We start from the raw sequence: 18,542 nt of genomic DNA, 5'->3' as shown, positions 1-18,542 counted from the left end.
CACGATTGTATGCCTGCCTTTGCTCCCTTGTAATAGAAGATGATGACCATAAACAAAGATTTCTAGATTTGCAGCAGAAGTACTGTCTTGCTGGCTGTAGTTCTGTAATAATAGATTGTAGTCCTCGGAGATGAGGAAAAAAGCCCTTTTTATACATTGTTTAATGCCACCCTTTTTAGCATAGTTCAGTTAACACTTAAAATAGTGATAATAACAACAGGAAAAATGAAGAATGATCACAAAATGAAATTATAAACATAAGTAGTTGAGCTGGAATTCGTACAAGACTCAGTTCTTTTGCAATAATTTTAGTCCTATTTGTTTCATTTATGCCAGAATGGGATTTTTTTTTTCCTCCCGTACATCTTGAACTTCCATTTGCCATTTTGGCTGATGGCAAAATGTTAACAGATCTTGAAGAAAGTATAAATCGGTTTCTGCTTGTGCTTCTGAGAAATTCTTATTCTGTTGGAAGTAAAGCTCCCTCCCACATCTGTTCTTAAAACAATACATTAACCCCAAATGTTTTAGTAATATGCTTTATTGCGTCCTGTGTTTTTAAAAAAAATGTGGCATAGATGACATAATTTAGTGGTTAAAACAAAAAACGTGTTCTGTTGCCATTGTTGGCTGTGATACCCATGTAACTTTTGGTGAAAGGTTCTCAAAAATTGCAGAAAAGAATTATTTTTCATAATTTATATACATATTTGTAGAAGGTCTCAGAGATAAGTTATTAATACAGGAAATCATTCTTGCTTTGTTGTTCTTACTGCATAGTTATGCTAAACTAATTTTAATGTGACTGGATAAATTGTATTATCACAATGCATGTATTCTAGAGGAATATAATTTTCTTTTTGACAAATATTTGAAAGAAGATTCATAATGTATGCTGTCCTCCATTTACCAGAGTTGTGCTTGAAATAGAACACCAGGAGTTTCTCTAAATTTCTGGTAACCATGACAACTGTTACTTTAGTGTTATTAGCCCAATGTAATTTAGCGTAGTAGGTTGCTAGAGGTAATTTTTTAGCTACCTTGGGATGATACTCGTTATTGTAATTCTAAAAAATATTTAGAATTTATATTTAAAAATCACTTAATCATAATACTGAAATATGCTCTATACTTTGTGGATTTGTTTTTTTAGCAAGAGCCTCACTTTGCAGACGGACAGGTTAGGGGTCTTGTCCAAGGCCCCTGGATGAGTCCGAGGCAGAGCTGTCATTGAAACTTGTACGTTGCTGGTTGCCACGCAACTGTTCAATTCTTAGGGCTTAATGGATCTAAGATTTTGATCCATAGAATTTCCTCCCTTTTTCCCCCTTCAGCATATGTTTCATACACATATACACGCACCCTTTCTCTGTAGCTATTTCTTGTTCATTCCTAGAATTATGGAACTTTATTCCTCATAAAACTTGGCATAAAGAGGAAGACAGACATACTTGTGAAACTGCACAAGTGCTCTGCATTCTGTGCATGATCTGAGGTGTGTGGGTTTAATTCTGATTTGTTTAAATAAAAAAAGTAGGTAATTTTTATTGTCATCATCTGATATGAAGAACAACGTATGCAGGAAAACACATTTTTTAAAAACTACACACATTGAAAAAGAAGTGAATTCAAGCTTTATCAAGTAAACATGATAAAGGACTCTGAATAGAAAAATGAAAACATGAACTCAATTTAAGAATGTACCCTCATTGAAAAAGAATCCATTTGAAAAGACTAAAGAAATTAGACACAACGGGAGCCTAATTCTATTCTCTTGTATCGTACGTAGTTATCTTTTAATGTATGATGGAGCAAAAAGGGAGTCAAATGACATTCACAGCATTAAACACTGCTCGTCTTGCACAAGGTGCCAGACAATGGAAAATCTTGTACAGCTTGATCTAATTTGAAAAGTTGTAAATGAACACAGGTAGGAAAAACAATACAAATAATTTCCTTTAAATGGATGGAAGACATGTCAGAAGCAGAAATTTTGTTTGAACGTTTCAGTTTATGCATGGATTTATGGTAGGGCAGCAGTGTTTTGGGGGCTGGTTTTGTCATCTGGAACATTCTTGGAGTATAGTTTGTCACTAATTTCTTATAAAAGTATATTTTACACATATCTCAACCTTAGCTTAATTAACAGAGGAGAAAAAAAAACAGTTTTTAAGGAAGCAACTTCTTTGAACTATTTTCAGTGTATTTTCATTGCCATTTAAAATATTTTCCAAAATCACTGTGTTGCTCTTTATCTTATAGGTGATATATCTTACCATTTTTGCTAGACTTTTGTTTTTATCTTCTTCGTACATTGGTATGGCTGAGGATAACAAATATTACTATGCCTAAGCTAGACAGCTAAAAGATAGATTGGCTGTAGCTTTGTTTTCTGGACCATTTTATATCTCTATGCATTTTGGCTGCAAGTGAATCACCAAAATAACAGGCTTTGTAGGTTCTTTACAAGCTAATACGGAAAATTATTTCAGTATATTTAAGCCTGTTAACTAGTTCATAGTCCGTTTGAAGCCAAATTTTCAAAACTTGGATGAATTTCAATTATTACATCAAACAGAAATGTGCTAGCCTTATAAAGGTGTACAGGAGACAAGAATTTTGTTAGTAATTTCTCATTATGCCCATGGAAATTTTTACACCTAACTTGTGTATGAGAGATGACATCCACAAAGTAATAGTATCCAGACTGCATATGGAATTTTTTCTGTCGATGTGGAATGGCGTGCATGTGCACATACCCCGTGTGCCATGAACAGGTCTGTTCTTCAAGGAGCTGGATCTGTAATGGTCTTAGCATCTTTTGGAAAACTGTGAGGGTTAGTATTTAAAAATTGTAGTGTGATCATAAGTACAGGGGCCTCCCAGACGCTTTGAGCCTGAAATATACACCTTGAAAAAATCCTATTTTCAGATGCCACTTAACCCTGGTGGCACCTAAAATTCACATTTGCCAAAGATTCACCTCAGATTTGACAGTGCTGAGCCCAAGTCAGTTTGTGCCTGCTTCACCTACTCAGTCATCTATACAGTGTTTTTAAGCAGTGCTTTAAGAGATGGTTCACCACAGAAGATGACCTTTCTTTAATGAATGATTTCAGAGGTTAAAATACTCACTCTAGGGTACAGGAGGCAGGTGTGGAGAATTATCTTTTCTCCTTAAGAAGATTTGAAACCTTGTGTGTGTATATAGGGTTGGGACTGTTTAGTCTAGAGAAGAGGAGGAAGCTCAGGGGGGATGTCATCAATGTATATAAGTATCTGAAGGGAGGCTGCAAAGAGGACGGAGCCAGGCTCTTTTCAGTGGCGTGCAGTGACAGGACCAGAGGCAATGGGCACAAACTGAAACACTTTTTTTACTGTGAGGGTGACCGAGCACTGGCACAGGTTGCCCAGGGAGGTTGTAGAGTCTTCATCGTTGGAGATACCCAAAAGCTGCCTGGACAGGGTCCTGAGCAGCCGGCTCTAGGTGACCCTGCTTGAGCAGGGGGTTCGACAAGATGATGTCCAGAGGTCCATTTCAACTTCAACCATCCTGTGATTCTGTATTGCTTCCCAATAAAGTGCCCTGACACCTGATTTGCAGGCTCTGTGAAGGTGTCTTTATTCCTTCAGTCAAAGCAGCACTTCTTAAATGAAAACAGTAAATATTAGCTTGCAAAAGAAAGAAAAAAGTGATCACAAGAGTTACTGTGGCGTTATAATCCAGAAGATTGGACATAGCCATAAAAGTGAAGTCCGGGGTTTAAAATGCATGAACATCCATTGGAACGAGTACTGCAATACAGGTCCTTCCTCCAAGGAATTTGCCCTAAACACGAGGCTAGAGAGACTTACTTGGTATCACTCCAACTTCAGTGTACATTTAATTGCTCCACAGAAAGTGGAATTGCCCTGAAAAGGGGGGCTGAAAATAATCACACCGAGCTGGCAAGTAGTTATATAGCTCTCTGGGGAGATCAGGGAAGATTGAACTCACGCTCCTTCTGTCCTAGTTGAAGGTTTTAACTCCTGAACTACTGGCTAAAAGAGAAAACCAGTGCTGTCTTGCACTAGTTGTCTTCTGGAAGAAAAGGCAGCTCCCGCTGCCTCTTATTGTTGTGTTTTATTTTAAATAAAAAACACTCAGGTTCTCTACGGCTCTGATAAATTCAGAGGGCCCACAGTGCTTCATGGAGAAAGCTTCTCCTTTCCTGTCTTGTATGTGTGCTTCTGAGCAGCTATGTACTTTACAGGTTCCATACCACTCTGCTGAAAGATGCAATATTTAGATTTCCTTTATGAATCTATTGATAAGTCCTTCTTAGAAAATCTTGATTGCCAGCAAAACTCCCTGAAACCGGTAAGAATCATGACTGCACCTGCTTTTAAAAGCCAGGTATAGAAGATGTCCAAATGTAAGCCTTTATGAGAATCTGATTTTCAGAGAGTAGTGAAATTTTATTAAAAGTCATCTTTAATGAACTGCCATTCACTTTAAAGAAAAAAAGGGGGGAAGGGGCAATTGATTATAAATGACACAATGACACTTCCACAAGTTGTTGTTACATTTGATCTGCTGTCCAGTGGTACTCAAAAAGAGTGTCATGCTTTTAGCTCTCCTGAAATCTTCAAAGAAAACTTTTCAGTCTGATGCTTAAAGGTGAAAGCTCTCTTACCAATGAAAACAGGGGACTAACACACCAGTAGAAATACAAACTGATTTTGGAAAGTAAGTTTTGATTTGTTATGCTGCCTAAAGATCACGCTACAAGTGGGAATCGGTAAATCCAAACACCATTTTAATTGTTTCTCTCTTGTATTGATGCTATGGAACAAAAAGCTGTGGATCTCTGTGAACAGGTTTCTTCTTTGTTTCTGGAAGATGAATGAACCAGCTTATTAAAAAATGTAACGTACACCTTTTAAGACTAAAACTGTTGTCATTACTTTTTCAAGATTGTGTTTTCTGTTTCACATGTCTATATAATTCTTTCATGTGTGACAGAGAGAAAAGTACCTAAAAGATTAAATAACTTCTTTAATGTGATTTCCATCAATTTCAAACTAACGACTGAATTGAGAAAATTGGTTGACCAGCTGAATTTTGAATATTATATGTATCTCAGTGCTTTTGGATGTCATGTGTCCTGTGCACTGACTCTTTTCAGAAGCATTAAAAACATACATGTAAATTCATCATCTGGATTGAACTTAATTTTTGTGCAACATCCAGCATGTGAAGAGGAATGCTTTTGTGATACTTCTCTGTATTTATTGACTATACAGATTAAAATACAAAATCCACAAAAATGCTATGCTTTCTCTTTGAAGTGAAGAACAAATTTAGTTAAGGAGTTATAGTCAAGCATGATTTAAAAATTCTTAATCCATCCATGCTTTCTGTATGCTAAACATTGGCTGTTAGTAATGCTTTCCAGAGCTTCCAGGAGTTCCTGGATGTAGTGAATCTAGGCATGTTGAGAGCAGATAGCCACTTCAGTGTTGTCAGGAGGCAGAGAAGAGCATTAACATCAATCATTTCCATCTACAGAGCCTAACTAGAAAAGATGCCTGGGTCAGCTTGTGGCCTAATTTCATCCTAGTAAATAGTTTCAAATCTGAGAAAAAGTTAAAATTAACTGTTGTTCAGGAACATCGCATTAAAATACTAAAAGTTTCAGAGAAAAGTAGTTAATTACTTTTACCTAATTAACTTGTGCCTTTATTAAAAAAGCAAACATTTTGCTGACAGTTTAAAAGATAGAAAATGGTGAAAGGGCTTTCTATTCTTCATAAAATTACAAAATTTGAATCCTTTTTGAAATGAAGGAGGGACAAAAACCAATAAAACATTAAGGAACTTTGAAGTTTTGGGCAGCACTTCCATACTGCTGTTTGCATAAGCAAATTGGAATGTGGCTAAAATATATATTTCTTTAAAAAGCACAGGAAAACCCACCAGGTTATAGAATCATAGAATAGTTTGAGTTGGAAGGGACCTCTAAAGGTCATCTAGTCCAACCCCCCTGCCATGGGCAGGGACATCTTCAACTAGATCAGGTTGCTCAGAGCCCCGTTCAACCTGACCTTGAATACGAGAGTATTCCTCATTCTGATTAAACCTCTTGACTGAGCTTACAGATAAGTTTTCCGTCCTTGTACCTGCTTTCCTGTCTTAGCTTTTGTAGCAGGATGTTCTTTGGAGCTGGATCTTTTACTGTGTTGTTATTGAGTTGAGAAAGAAGCCCCTGATTTTGACTGAGATAGATGGTAGATTCTGTAGCAAAAATAATTAACATGGCTATTAAGATGATGCTTTTTAAAGTAAGGGCCTAACTCTGTTTATTCCTGTCAGCACTGTCCAGAAAGACATTGTGAACAACTGCTGTTGGAAGCTGCATTTAAACAAGAGTTTGCATTTGGTTTGCAAACTAATTTTCAGTGTTTTGGGCCTTGGGTGGAAAAGTGAGCTCACTCTAGGCCTTGGTTGCACAGGCAGATTCAGGAGATTGTTTTCAGGGATTCCTTTTTTAAGATAGTAATTCATCTGGTTCTTGCCTATATGTGCTCTGAACAGGTATGGGGACCTTCTGATCCGTGCCTACGAAAGCTCTCTTATCATTCTTATGGCTGGGGATAGATTTTTCTGAAACAGTTTGTGTTGACATTGTGACTTCCAAAAGTTTGCATCTTTTTTTTTTTTTACCTTTTTCTTCAGGTGCAGAAACCTTACATTTCCTGACAGGCTTCCTGAGGTCAGCATTGTATTCATATTTGTTAATGAAGCTCTGTCGGTGATTCTGCGCTCCATTCGTTCAGCCATTGACCGGACTCCTGCTCACCTGCTCAAAGAGATTATTTTAGTTGATGATAACAGTAATAATGGTAAGAGCTTTTGGTGGTTCTTTTTTTTTTCATAGAGGTTGGATCATACATGAGAATCCTTGAATTCTGGCTCCTGCTCATACCGTTGGCGTTTCAAATGTTGTCAGTATATTTTCTCCCTTCTTCATCCCACATTCTTGCTGGGCTGTCTTCAAATGTGCACAAGTAAGGCATGTTAAAAAGAGTATGTACAAAGATAGGATGCTGTTTCTGTATGTTTAAGGTGTCTGGTAAGCAGAATTTTGAGTGTAACAATAGATTAGAGACCTAAGAAGTTGTACGCTTAGTACTTTAGAGTGCTTTCAAGATTATATGCTTTCTGTGCTCTTCCTGTTTCAGTTGTATGATTGCATGTGCGTAGTCACTTTTTTGTATAAAACATCTTTCTGTGTTTCTTAGACATCTCCTTTAGATTTCCAGTTCTCCTCTCTTCTCCTCATTGGCAGTATTTACCTTGCTGCTTTCCTACTGTGTGTACTCAGATTTTGCTCTCCATGATCTGAAGGACTGGACTGCCCATGTCTGATTGCTCAGTGCTTGGCTAGGTGTTTGTCAACGAGGCCATGCTGGGCATTGTTTACAAGTCTTATTTTCTGGCAACTTTAGCGATGAGATTTTAAGAAGCACAGGATGCTGAACTTAAAAATTTTGCTCTGCTGGGGGGTTAATTATGAACTCCTAAAATACAAGGCGAATCTGAATTTATCCTGTTGAAGGAAAATGCTGAACAAAGGGCTTCTCTTATCCTTGCCATCATTACAGTTGTTATGTGATCCCTGTAGCTAGATCCTGTGACTCGCTGCTGATCATAAATGTATCTCAGATTTGTACAGAAAAGAAACTTACTGGGAAACAAGTAAATAAGTTCCCCACCCCAGGCTATGCTCTTCATCATCTCTTCTTCTGCTGACTATCAATGAAGGAAAAAGTAAAATCCTGACTCTTTACACACAAAACCCAACAACTTGATGTAGGCTTATGTCAAATCTAATTCCAGTTTCAGTGAATAATACTATGTTTAGAGTTATGTAAGGCCGACCGAGCTTTTCTTGAAACACCTACTCATGGAACAGTGCGGGTAAATTGGCATGCAGGATTTATGAGTTGTTATTCTTAGTTTATGGCACAATTTATTAAGTAGCAACACGATGAAGTAAATGAAAAATCACATGAAACGGTAAACTATGAGCAAAGTAAAAAAACAAAACAAAATCAACATGAGTACACACACACATATACGTGATTCAGAAACATCTTGTGAACTTTTGGGTTGCTTCAACATGTAGCTCAGTCATTTGACATGGTTTTACTGATGCACTCTTGCTGGCCTTAATTTTTGCCCACTCCCTCATGCAATACATGGCAGTTTGGGGGGGGGGGATTGAAATACAACTTTGACTGGTGGACTTGGGCTCTGGAATATGTTTGTAGAAATTAATTCCTGCATCTTTCTAACAGGTACAGTTAATGTGATGCCAGGAGCTCAATGAATCTGAATGGCTATTGGTGCTGCAGGGCCTAAGGCCTCTGAACACGGAGCAACTGGCCACAAGGCAGACATAGAAGAAAAATAATATGGCTGAAAAAAGAGGTTTCTAGAGTTTGAGTCTGATTTTCTATGATTTACCAGCAATTATTCCAGTGGGCACATTGCAGAGCAGTGTCAGAAACATCAGTGTTTCTGAGAGCCTGTCATCACTGTGACGAGCTCACTAACAAATACACTTTGCACTCTGCTCTATGGGCTTGTCAAAATTATTCTTTTTCATTATTTCTTACCTAAAATAGATAAGAAATCACAGGTACCACTTAATCTTTCAGGAAGACCTGTTCAGCCACGTTTTGTGTAATACCAGTATTGGTACTGTACAGTATCATGTTTTTATAGTTGGCTGTGCCTTTTTATTCAGGCTTGCCTTTCTTACCCTCCAGTGCCTTAAATCCTTAGATTCCTGACCCCAAACAGGACAGAAATTGAGAGGAAGGTAGCCTTTGGTTTGGCTGTCTTGGCTTGGTGTTACATGTCATTTTATACAAAATCACACTGTGCAGAGTGATACTTAGTCTCCTAGAAAAATTCAGCTCTCTCCAGCATTTTCTGCTACTCCTCTAACCCTTTCTCTGGTGTCTCTTCCCTGCAGATTCCTACAGTCCTCTTTATCCCATAATGTATGCTGAAGATCTGGTAATAGGCATCCATTTGGAGAGGATTGATGTTTGGTAGGAAAGGGAGTGATTGTAAAGATGATTTATGGACTTTTCTATTATTAGTTTAAATCCTGAAATACTTATTTTACAATTTACTTTTGCTTTTACAATATTCTATTTCCAATTTTTTTCTCCCTTCTAGCATTGCTGAAACTAATCCTTTATATTTAGTGTCATTCTGTGTTTTTGTTAGTAGCTCTTTAGCTTGCAAGTGTTGCTGCTTGTAAGATAAGTGGGTTACTCTGGGTTTCCCTGTAATGTTACCTGTGGGGGCAAAGGCTTGCTTTGCACTTGCATCTGGCTCCAGACTCTGCTTCTCGCAGAGACCTGTCACGATCCTAATTATAAGTGGTATGTTTACTCTGAGGCTTTTGCCGGGGATGGCAACTTCTATAACTTGATGTAAGATTTTTTTTTTTTTTTCTTCTGTGATGCCACAGCCATGGATTTCACAGTCAAGAAACATCACACTATGGGAAGTGAATAGAAAGAAAAAGTGAGAACAGAGATCAGGCAGCGTGTAAATGAACACATTTTTTATTTTGAGTCTCTTGCGCTATTTGATTGTGGTTAAACCACAACAACATAGCATAGTGGTTTAAAATAAAAGCAGATACGATGATTGGCACTAAAGGAGGGCACCAAAATTTCCTGCTTCTGAGAGGAAGCAATATACTGGTAAACTGCTATAAGTTCTTGCTGTAGGCCAAATTCTGAATCTAGTAATGAACAGCTGAATTCACCTGTAATTTCAGTAGATCTCTGTTTCAGAAAAGAGCAGTGGAAGAACTAGTTGCTTTTTAAAATTCCAGAAGGCTGATTTCAGAAACCATATATTCAAGTGTACGGCCAAAGTCTGTGCATTTGTCTTGAACAATATACACTATAGTATTTTATTTCATGCACTTCAGGTTATGTCAAGCAAATTATCTATGACTTTCTCTAAACCTCAGTGCAGTTTTTCAAGTTCCCAATTATGTTTCAGGAGACCTCAATTAATCTCTTTTTGAAGTTTCCCTTTTTTTAAATAAATGTTTCAAGTTAGGAAACTCTGAAAATGCCAGTGTGTGCCATTTAAAAGCACAAAACAGATTTAACAGGTCCCAATATTTTGGTCCTTTATTTCGGTAAAGCTGTTTGCATGGCTTAATGTGTGTATTTCACCATACCATCTTTTCCAGTGGAATTCTGATAAGCATAACACTGAAATGTTTCATATATGCTGTTAGGTACATTAGTATTATAATTTAATTTAAGTGAAGGTTTAAAAAAAAAGTGCATTTCAGTGACTGCCTGTGTGCTGTATAATGAGAACAAAAGATTTATTAGAAAACCAAACCAAATATCAGTGTTGTTCATTTGGGTCTCATTCACATTGGTGTGAAATAGACCTACTGCACTGATTTCAGCTGTTTTACTGTAGTTTTAAGTGCTGTCTGTTAGTTCAGAATCTTTCCCATCCTGCTCAGGAATGCTGTTTGCTTTTCAGAGTTAAATCACTCATTAGTTTATAACTTGGCAATAAAATACTTTATTCATTTTAGCCTTTAGAAGTAGCAGAGTTTTGCAGCTGACTCAATGCAATTGAGGAGAGGGATTTGCAGAGAAAAGGCTTTTAAAACTTTAAGTGACCATGCCCACGACTGCTGATAGTTAATTAGACATCAGAAAAGTTTTTAGAAAAAGCATTGCCTGAGCTGGAGACTACGGGAATAGTGTTTTATTCACTCTCTGGCTTCTTGCATCCTGCCCTCTGGGGACAGGGTGGTGACTTGTGCCACTGGAGTCCTGTCTTGGCTTTTGAGTCTTTTTGCTGGCATTGAGCCCTGCTGCATTATGAAGTACCTCTTGAAGATATTTTAAGATGGTTTGAAATCTCTCTAAAAAAATCATTGTGAGCCATGATATGTTCAGCTTCCTGGGGAGGCAGTATGCATTAATGTGGCCAGAGTATGCCTTACAAAATTTTATATTAGAGCAATAATTATCATCCTTTATGACATTTTTTTCATATTAAAGAATAGATGTTGCAATAGAGGCTCAAATTCCGTAAGGTTTCTTCCTTTTTCTTTGAATCATTACTTATGAATGAAATATTCTAACATGTTCAGTTTAACGATTCTCATTTTGTCCTGAGATTTCCATGAATACAGCTACTGAATTGCAGTAATAATGCTGGATATCACAAGATGCTAATTTTATGACTTGCAGTGTTGAAGAGAATTAGCACAGAGTGGTAGAAAGTGGGTCAGATGCAACTGTATCACCTTTAAGAGATTTGCAACATTGTCCTCAAAACGCTGAATAAAAAGAAGCTTTTCAAAAAGCTTCCAGAGCTTTTCATTAGAAAGGTATATTTCTTCTTTGGTTATTTTTAAGAGATATTTGGGAAAAAAAGATTGTCTGAGTTTTTTTTTCTTTACAAAAGCAGTAATGAATAAACCTCAAAAGTACTGTTCAAATGCATGCTAGATTTCATATTACAGCATAATTTGAAGGTAGCTTACTTGTAGACCAGACAACTATGAATGTTGATTTTAAAAACCTATTAATAACAATCTCCTAGGGAAAACTTTAGGACTTGCTGTCCTTCTGTTTGGCTTCTTGTTCTTCTCTTACCTCAATGCCAGCAAAATTCAAAGGCAAATAAAAATATTTAAAAACAAGGAAAAAGCCAAACTTTATTCAAACCTGCATTCACTTTTGGGACATGATTTATGCATCATGAAGGCTTTGCTTTATCTGCCTAGATTCATTCCCCCCATTAGTTAAAGGCCTTGATGCTGAAATCCTTCTTATTGCACAGTCTTTACACAAGCAAACTTTCAGTAGTGTTGGCAGGGATGTACATGAAAGAGGGCTGTGTAATGCAAATTAGGAATCAGATGCTAAAAAGCATATATTTTATGTATAGACCAGGAGATCTGTCTATGTTGTAGATCGGAGAACAACGTTAGCTGTTGTTACAAACTATGCATTTTACTTGCCTAGTAACATTTAGCACTGAAACTTGAATAAATTAAGACAATTCTTTGAGCATATGTTTACATGCTACATGTTCTGTGCTAATGCTAGGACTGCAGTGAGGTGTGTCTTGGCTTGTGTGCCAGCTACTGTAGATGCATCTGAAAATATGTAAGAAGAAAATAACCAGAAGCAAAACATAGTCCGCTGGCCATCTGTTTTAGCAGTCAGCAGAAGTTAGCAGAATGAGAATGTTGTTCTTATTCAGAGGTGTGAGAGAGTGGAGTATGTGGACGCTTTGGTTCATGTCCCAGTGATGATTGGCCATGCAGCTCAAAACTCTTGTGGAAAAAATTAAGAACCACTAATATAAATGGACTGTGAGATTTTTATAACGACAGTAGGTCCTGAAGGTGGTGTCCTAGAGTGGCTTCAGATTGCTCTCTCCTCTTACTTGGCAGTCCTTATGACATTGTATTTGATTCCTGCTTTAAAGGGAATTGGTTGTGGAGTAGGATATCAAAAGGAAGTGAGCAACAGAGCGGAAGAGAGGGACGCTGCCGATGAAGAAGGCTATCTGTCCCAACTATTCTTGCCCCTCTTTTGCTTTATCACTCTTCACACCTTTTTCTCCTCCTGTGTTCGTTCTTTCTTTTTTCATCCAGGGGTGGTCTATATCCTTGGTCTGTATTACCTCAGTCCACTTCCCTTTTCCTCATTCCACCCTGGCAGTCTGCTCTTTTCGGATGTTCACTTCCTCACACCCATTCCGTACACCTCATCCTTCTTTATATGAGCTTGTGTCCTTCAGTTGGGGTCTCCATTTTCCATGTTCTCAAATTCCAGTGTACCCACTCCTCTTATCTTCTCCCGATCTCCTCCACCCCAGTATTTGCTGTTCTTTCTCACAAACTGCACTCCTTCATTTTTCCCATCTCATCATTCAGCTCTCCCTTGCCTTTAGCCACATTAAACTCCTGCCTGACCCATCCCTTCCTCTCTCCCTCCCTCCCTTCCTCCTCCCCCCAGCAGTATTCTGCTCCTTCCTCCATGGCATATTTTTATCATTCTCCCATTTTCCTCCTTTTTCTCTCTAACACCCCCTTTTCAGACATGTTTTTCCATTTTCTTTTGCTTTCATTTAAAAATAATTATGTTGTATTCTTTCAGATCAGTGTTTCTAACTCTCCCATATCTGAACTCCATACTGTGTCAGACTCAAATGTTGACTTGCATTCAGTCACACATGGGGGTGGGGATAGCATCCCTTGCTGGTGGCAAGACTCTGATTTTTCTAGCATTGTAATTATAGTTGTATGAAAGCTGTTTGATAACCAGCATGCAGTTTGCTTTGTTTTATAATGAGAACTGTCACATTCTCCATTCTTTATAACTGATGTGGAAGGTCCTTAGCCTTTGCTTTCTGGAAGGTTAGGAAAGCTCCAGCGTTGTGAGAGTGAGATGGGGCTGCAGGACCACTGCAGCTAGGTGTGGCTCTTCCAGTGCGTCCCAGAGAACTCACACATCTGTTGGACCATTAGCCTCTGTGGAAGTGTGTGCTCAGCAGGTGTTTGCAGTGACAAAGCGGCCTTTCAAAAGAACAGTTATTTTAATCCTCTGCAATATAGTATAGTTCACTTTGTTTGTATGGTTGGAAAAGCAGAATTTCAATGTGTGTGCAAGCTGATAGCATAACTTCTGTCCACATCAGGGGTCACCAGTGGGCAGCAGAGCTTTTATTGCGGTCTCCTGACATCAGAGCTTTTGATTCAAATGTTCATATAGTATTATGAACTGAATCTTCCCTAGCTAGCAGTTGTTCTACGTTAGTATATGGTCATCTTATCTTTTATTCCATCCACAAGGTAATTTAACTCATTCAGTCCTAATACGCTTGCAGTGTTGCAATCAAATAAATACCTTTTTCTATGTCAGGTTCAGTACAGCAAGTCCAAGGGGACAGAGCAACCGCTTCTATAACCAGCATTTTCCGTCCTTGCAGTTTGATTTAGGCAGCAGAATGGCGAAGAAGTTATTTTATGCAACTCCAAACCTCATCACCAGAAAATTCTTTTTTTTTTTTTTTTCTAATAAGACAAGCCCATTGCCATTAAACTAAGCTTTAAGATTGGAATAACAATGTGTCTGATTTCAGCGTGGGAGGAACTAATTTAAGTGTCATCTCAGCAGTATCTACATGCCATATTTAATCCTAATGGAAGGTAGTAAAGTGGAGTATCTGAACTACAATATAGGAAATGCTGAAAAACTGGAGCTAGGAAACAAAATCCAGGGATGACTTCAGCTGCAGTTTTACAGCTTTCTTATATCTTCTCTTTTTTTCATATAGCAAATGAAACTGAAAGCTATACTGGCATTTTTTCATTGTGGCTTTGTTTTAGCTTGAATCCCAGTGTACCAATTCATACCATGTATCTATTTCACATATGCTGTGTACCCTGTATATGCCAAGTAGAGCAATGCGTATTTTCTTGTTCTTCATCCCCGCATCTGTTCTGCCATCCTCTAATGACACAATCCTTAGTGTGAGCACAGTCATATGTGCTCTCAGTTTACTGATCATATCAAAGCCCAGTACGGACAATACAGCTGAAGTTTCTAGGTGATGATAAATAGCTGCACATTGGCACTTTGGAATCTTTTGGAAGAATGATTTGGGCCAATTTATAGGAAATATCATCACTTCTTGCAGGTGTGATTCAGAAACCACGTGGCCCACAGTGTTAAAGACTGCAGTCACATTCAGTAAGAACAGGCTAGTTTTAAGCTCTTCTGGTAGCAATGAGGAATTCGCCCCATGTGCATTGGAAGTGCTATGGGCTGGTGGCATCCTGACTGTGAGAATGCCAGCGTATAAATGCTGCCTTGCTCCACTTCTCAGTACTGTCACTGTGATTTTAGCCTTAAAATTAATTACTAGAGATCTCTGAGAAATTGCTTGATTGAAAAAACCCCCCCCCCCCCCTCGCTCACATTTGTGGGATTATGTTGCCTTCAAGAATGCTTGAACAGTTTCCGTTGATAACGTTCTCAAACATATCTCACTGAATTTAAGTAGCAGCCATATGTATAGATCCGGTGCGGTGACAAACAGTCATGTAGAACTTGAGAGAAGTGCCGATATCTGTTGATTTCAGTAAGGTAACTCTGGTTTGATCAGAGATTATTTCTTTTTGACATCTTTTCCCGTAAAGTATCCAGAGATCTCCTTGCATCTAGTAGAATTCGTGTTTGAGATATTCTAGTAATGTAAGCCGTTAAGAGCCTGAATGACTTTTTAAAGGATTCCTTTCTTTCTTTATCAAGAGAACGGTACTTACAATTGCAAGAGTTTGACGGGGGTAGGGAAAATACACTGTAGTGTTAGGCAAAGGAGTTAAAAGATTGTGTCCTATATAAAGTAAGAAATACAAATTGCCTTTTAAATGAACTTTATTAAAATTTACCTTTTCTTCCTAACCCAAGCATACTTTCCTTAAAGAAAAATGAATAAAAAGATAACTTTCATAAAATTAATGCTGAGCTTAACACTTAAACTGGTGGTAAAACTTCCTGCCAGAGCTGATAATTTCAAACACTTCAACTTATTTGTGATAGAATCTGAAGATTCTTAATAAGCTGAAGGGTCCAAGACATAAGAAATTTGCCTAAGGAAGTATTTAAGGGTGTTTGAGTGTATCACCAAATGATAAAAATCAGTCAGCAAAAATATGTCAATAAATTACAGACTATTCTATGTTCACCCAATAGGCATACACAAAGGCACATGTATAGGCATTGTTAGATATTTTAAAGACATTGTGGAACCTAGTTTAAGTCTAAAGTTCAAGTACAGGACCTTTTATCAAAGGATATTTGAATTCTTGTTGTGAATAAAAAAATCAATTCATGTTGACTTTCCTTTTGGCGTACTTTTCCTGTAGATATGCTTGGCATTTAATTTTTGAAAGTGTTCTCTAAGTATATTGGATGACCAAACTTTAAATTACTTGACTTCACTCGTTCACTGTTAGTTATTTGTAGGGCCATTACTCAAATGGTGTTCTTTCCTTTTGCACTGGAAAAGTAATATATTTTAAGTAGTATGCTTCAAGTAGCAGCCTGGGAGGCTTTGGGGAAGCTCTGTTTAAAATTTTATGGAAACTGTGATGAAACTAGACATAAAAGCTAAAATTGCCATTTACAATGATGGAATTAACATGGGGAAAATGAAGTCTTAGAGGTTAGGGTGTGAGAGTGAAAATTTCTGCTTGTTTTGCCTCGCCCAGTTTATTTGGAAAAGATGTTCTGTTTTTCTTGGGCCTCCATAACCAGAGTCCTTGTTAACACCACTTACTGGAAGTCTGTTTTGAGAATCTGGGTAGAGAGAAATATAGATGCGAGTCCATATGGAAGGAGATACAGGTTATATACTAAAAACTCACCCTTCATGTTCTTTATGATCTTCACAAATGTCTAGAAGTCTGTTAGTTTTTTGAGTAAGTTCTGCAACCTACTTCATACAGGACAGGGCAAATCTTGCTCTCCTGGCAGTCTGACGAAGACTTCTAACTGGGGGACCTGCATGGAGCTGTATTGCCCATTAGCCTCTTGACACATCTCTATGGCATTTTGCAGTGGAATTTGCAAATAAACCGATGATTTTTTTTTTTTTTAAGATATTGTTTTCCCTTCAAGTGTAATCTGAGAGGAATGGTAGATGTTCCAAAGCTTTCTCACAGATGTTTTTGATGCCAACTCAAAGGACAATTTGCCTGCCATTAAAATTAACAGGGTTTGTCTGCACTGCGGTATAAACTCTCCAGTAAATGATTTAGAGTCATGATGAATGCTAAATAATATGGCAGCATGAATCATTGTTGTTTTTGTTTGGCAGCAGAGAAATTGCTAAGTGCTCTCAGTTCTCTCAAGATAGCTTACTGTTGCCTGCTGCATTGTTCGTTTGCTCCTGACACACTCCTTTGGCCCAATGCCTGTCTAATCATTGTTTAATGTTTCAAAAGCTGCCATCTTCTATTTGAGGCAGTCTTTTCAAGCAGTACAAATACCAGCAGATTTTCATATAGTAGAAATAACTGGAAAAATAAAGTAAAAGAAAAAAAAATTAAAAATAAATAAGAAAATGAGATGCAAACAGCGTTAATGCTTTATGAAGCTGAAAAAAATACCATATACCTAATCAAATTATGGTGAAGTTTTAGGAAGCTTAAAGATATTTCTATGGCTAAATACATGGTCTATCAGTTTTACATGCTATGGAATGATTATTCCTCCTGACCTATTGCCCCTAATCTCAATCCTTGCTCATGTGCACAAAGTGGAAAGAGAACAATAAGGTCTTCTAAAATGGAAAACAAGTTGACAATTCCTGTACCAGTAAATAAACAATGATTTCCATTTTTTATTACCACGAACAAGTGCAGTGTCAGTACCTGAAAAACGTACTTACATCCCCATGTCAAATAACTGAATATGTCTCCCTGCCTTGTAGTATTATTATTACTGTATGAGCAACAAGTTTAAAACATTTCCCTGTAGCCTGCTTCTCAGATGAAATGTCTAAAATGTACTTTTTATTGGTATTTGTGCTCTTTGAAACTTCTTTGTGCCTTTGACAATCAGTTCTGAGCATGCAAGTGAAACTGTGTAGCACTGGGTCTGATTTTGTGTTCTCTCATCAGGTATCTCTCAGTTTCCAAAGGAATGTTTCTTCTCATTACCCATTTCCCACACATAGAAATAGATAAATCTTAAGGAATACTGTGGCAAAAGTTGTGTGACTGTGTGTATGGTTTATATCTCACACACAGGATCTTATGTACTGAGACTAGCCCTGATGTAAGACAAAACATATTCCACAAGTAGCATTAATTTTTATTAATGCTATTTGTCCTGCACAGCATTGTATAGAAGGGCAAGAACTGAATGAGGATATGCCATGACAACCTCTGGAATGCCTTGTGTCCAAGATGGATTCTTGCTGAGACCATCAAATTGTCATCTCTGGGAACACTGTCTCCAAGATGTGGGAAGCTGGATAACTGCTAGACCCTGAAGGTTCCCATTCAGCTAGGAGTAAATCTTACGGCAGCTCAACTTAGAGCATTAGTCCAATGTTAGAAAAGAGATGTGAGGAAAGCTTTTCACCAGAAATTGAGCAGAGAGCGTAGGAATTCATAGTTGTTGTTTGCCAGCATCTCTAGCAAACTGCAGAGATTGAGAGAGACAAGGAAGAAGGCAGTAGGCAGAAGCAATGCAACATGCTTTCATATCAGAGGGGAATGATTTAGCTATAATATAGCCAAGAAAAAAGGTAGGCTGTGTAAAAGAAAGGGAGATTTTATGACTGAGAAATGCCTTGTCCAGAATTCCCTTCTCCTGGGGAGTCCAAAGACTACGTAAGAGCAAGAAAAACACTGTCAAGGTTATTTTGATTTTTTTTTTTTTTTTTTTTTTTTTTTAAA

At 37.7% G+C, this 18,542-nt stretch overlaps 1 protein-coding gene across 2 annotated transcripts in view; it reads left to right on the top strand.

Moving 5' to 3' along the window:
* GALNT18 (polypeptide N-acetylgalactosaminyltransferase 18) overlaps positions 1-18,542 on the top strand; it is a 255,452-nt gene that overhangs the window by 124,265 nt on the left and 112,645 nt on the right. For both annotated transcript variants that reach the window (XM_009288827.2, XM_019474543.1), the window contains exon 4: positions 6,719-6,885. In XM_009288827.2, the coding sequence (XP_009287102.1) occupies positions 6,719-6,885 (167 nt within the window). The remainder of the gene's footprint in view (positions 1-6,718; positions 6,886-18,542) is intronic.

The sequence above is a fragment of the Aptenodytes forsteri genome, unplaced genomic scaffold (assembly GCF_000699145.1).
Source record: "Aptenodytes forsteri isolate BGI_AS27 unplaced genomic scaffold, ASM69914v1 Scaffold8, whole genome shotgun sequence".
Taxonomy (NCBI): domain Eukaryota; kingdom Metazoa; phylum Chordata; class Aves; order Sphenisciformes; family Spheniscidae; genus Aptenodytes; species Aptenodytes forsteri.
This window is presented reverse-complemented; position numbering and strand designations above follow the sequence as displayed.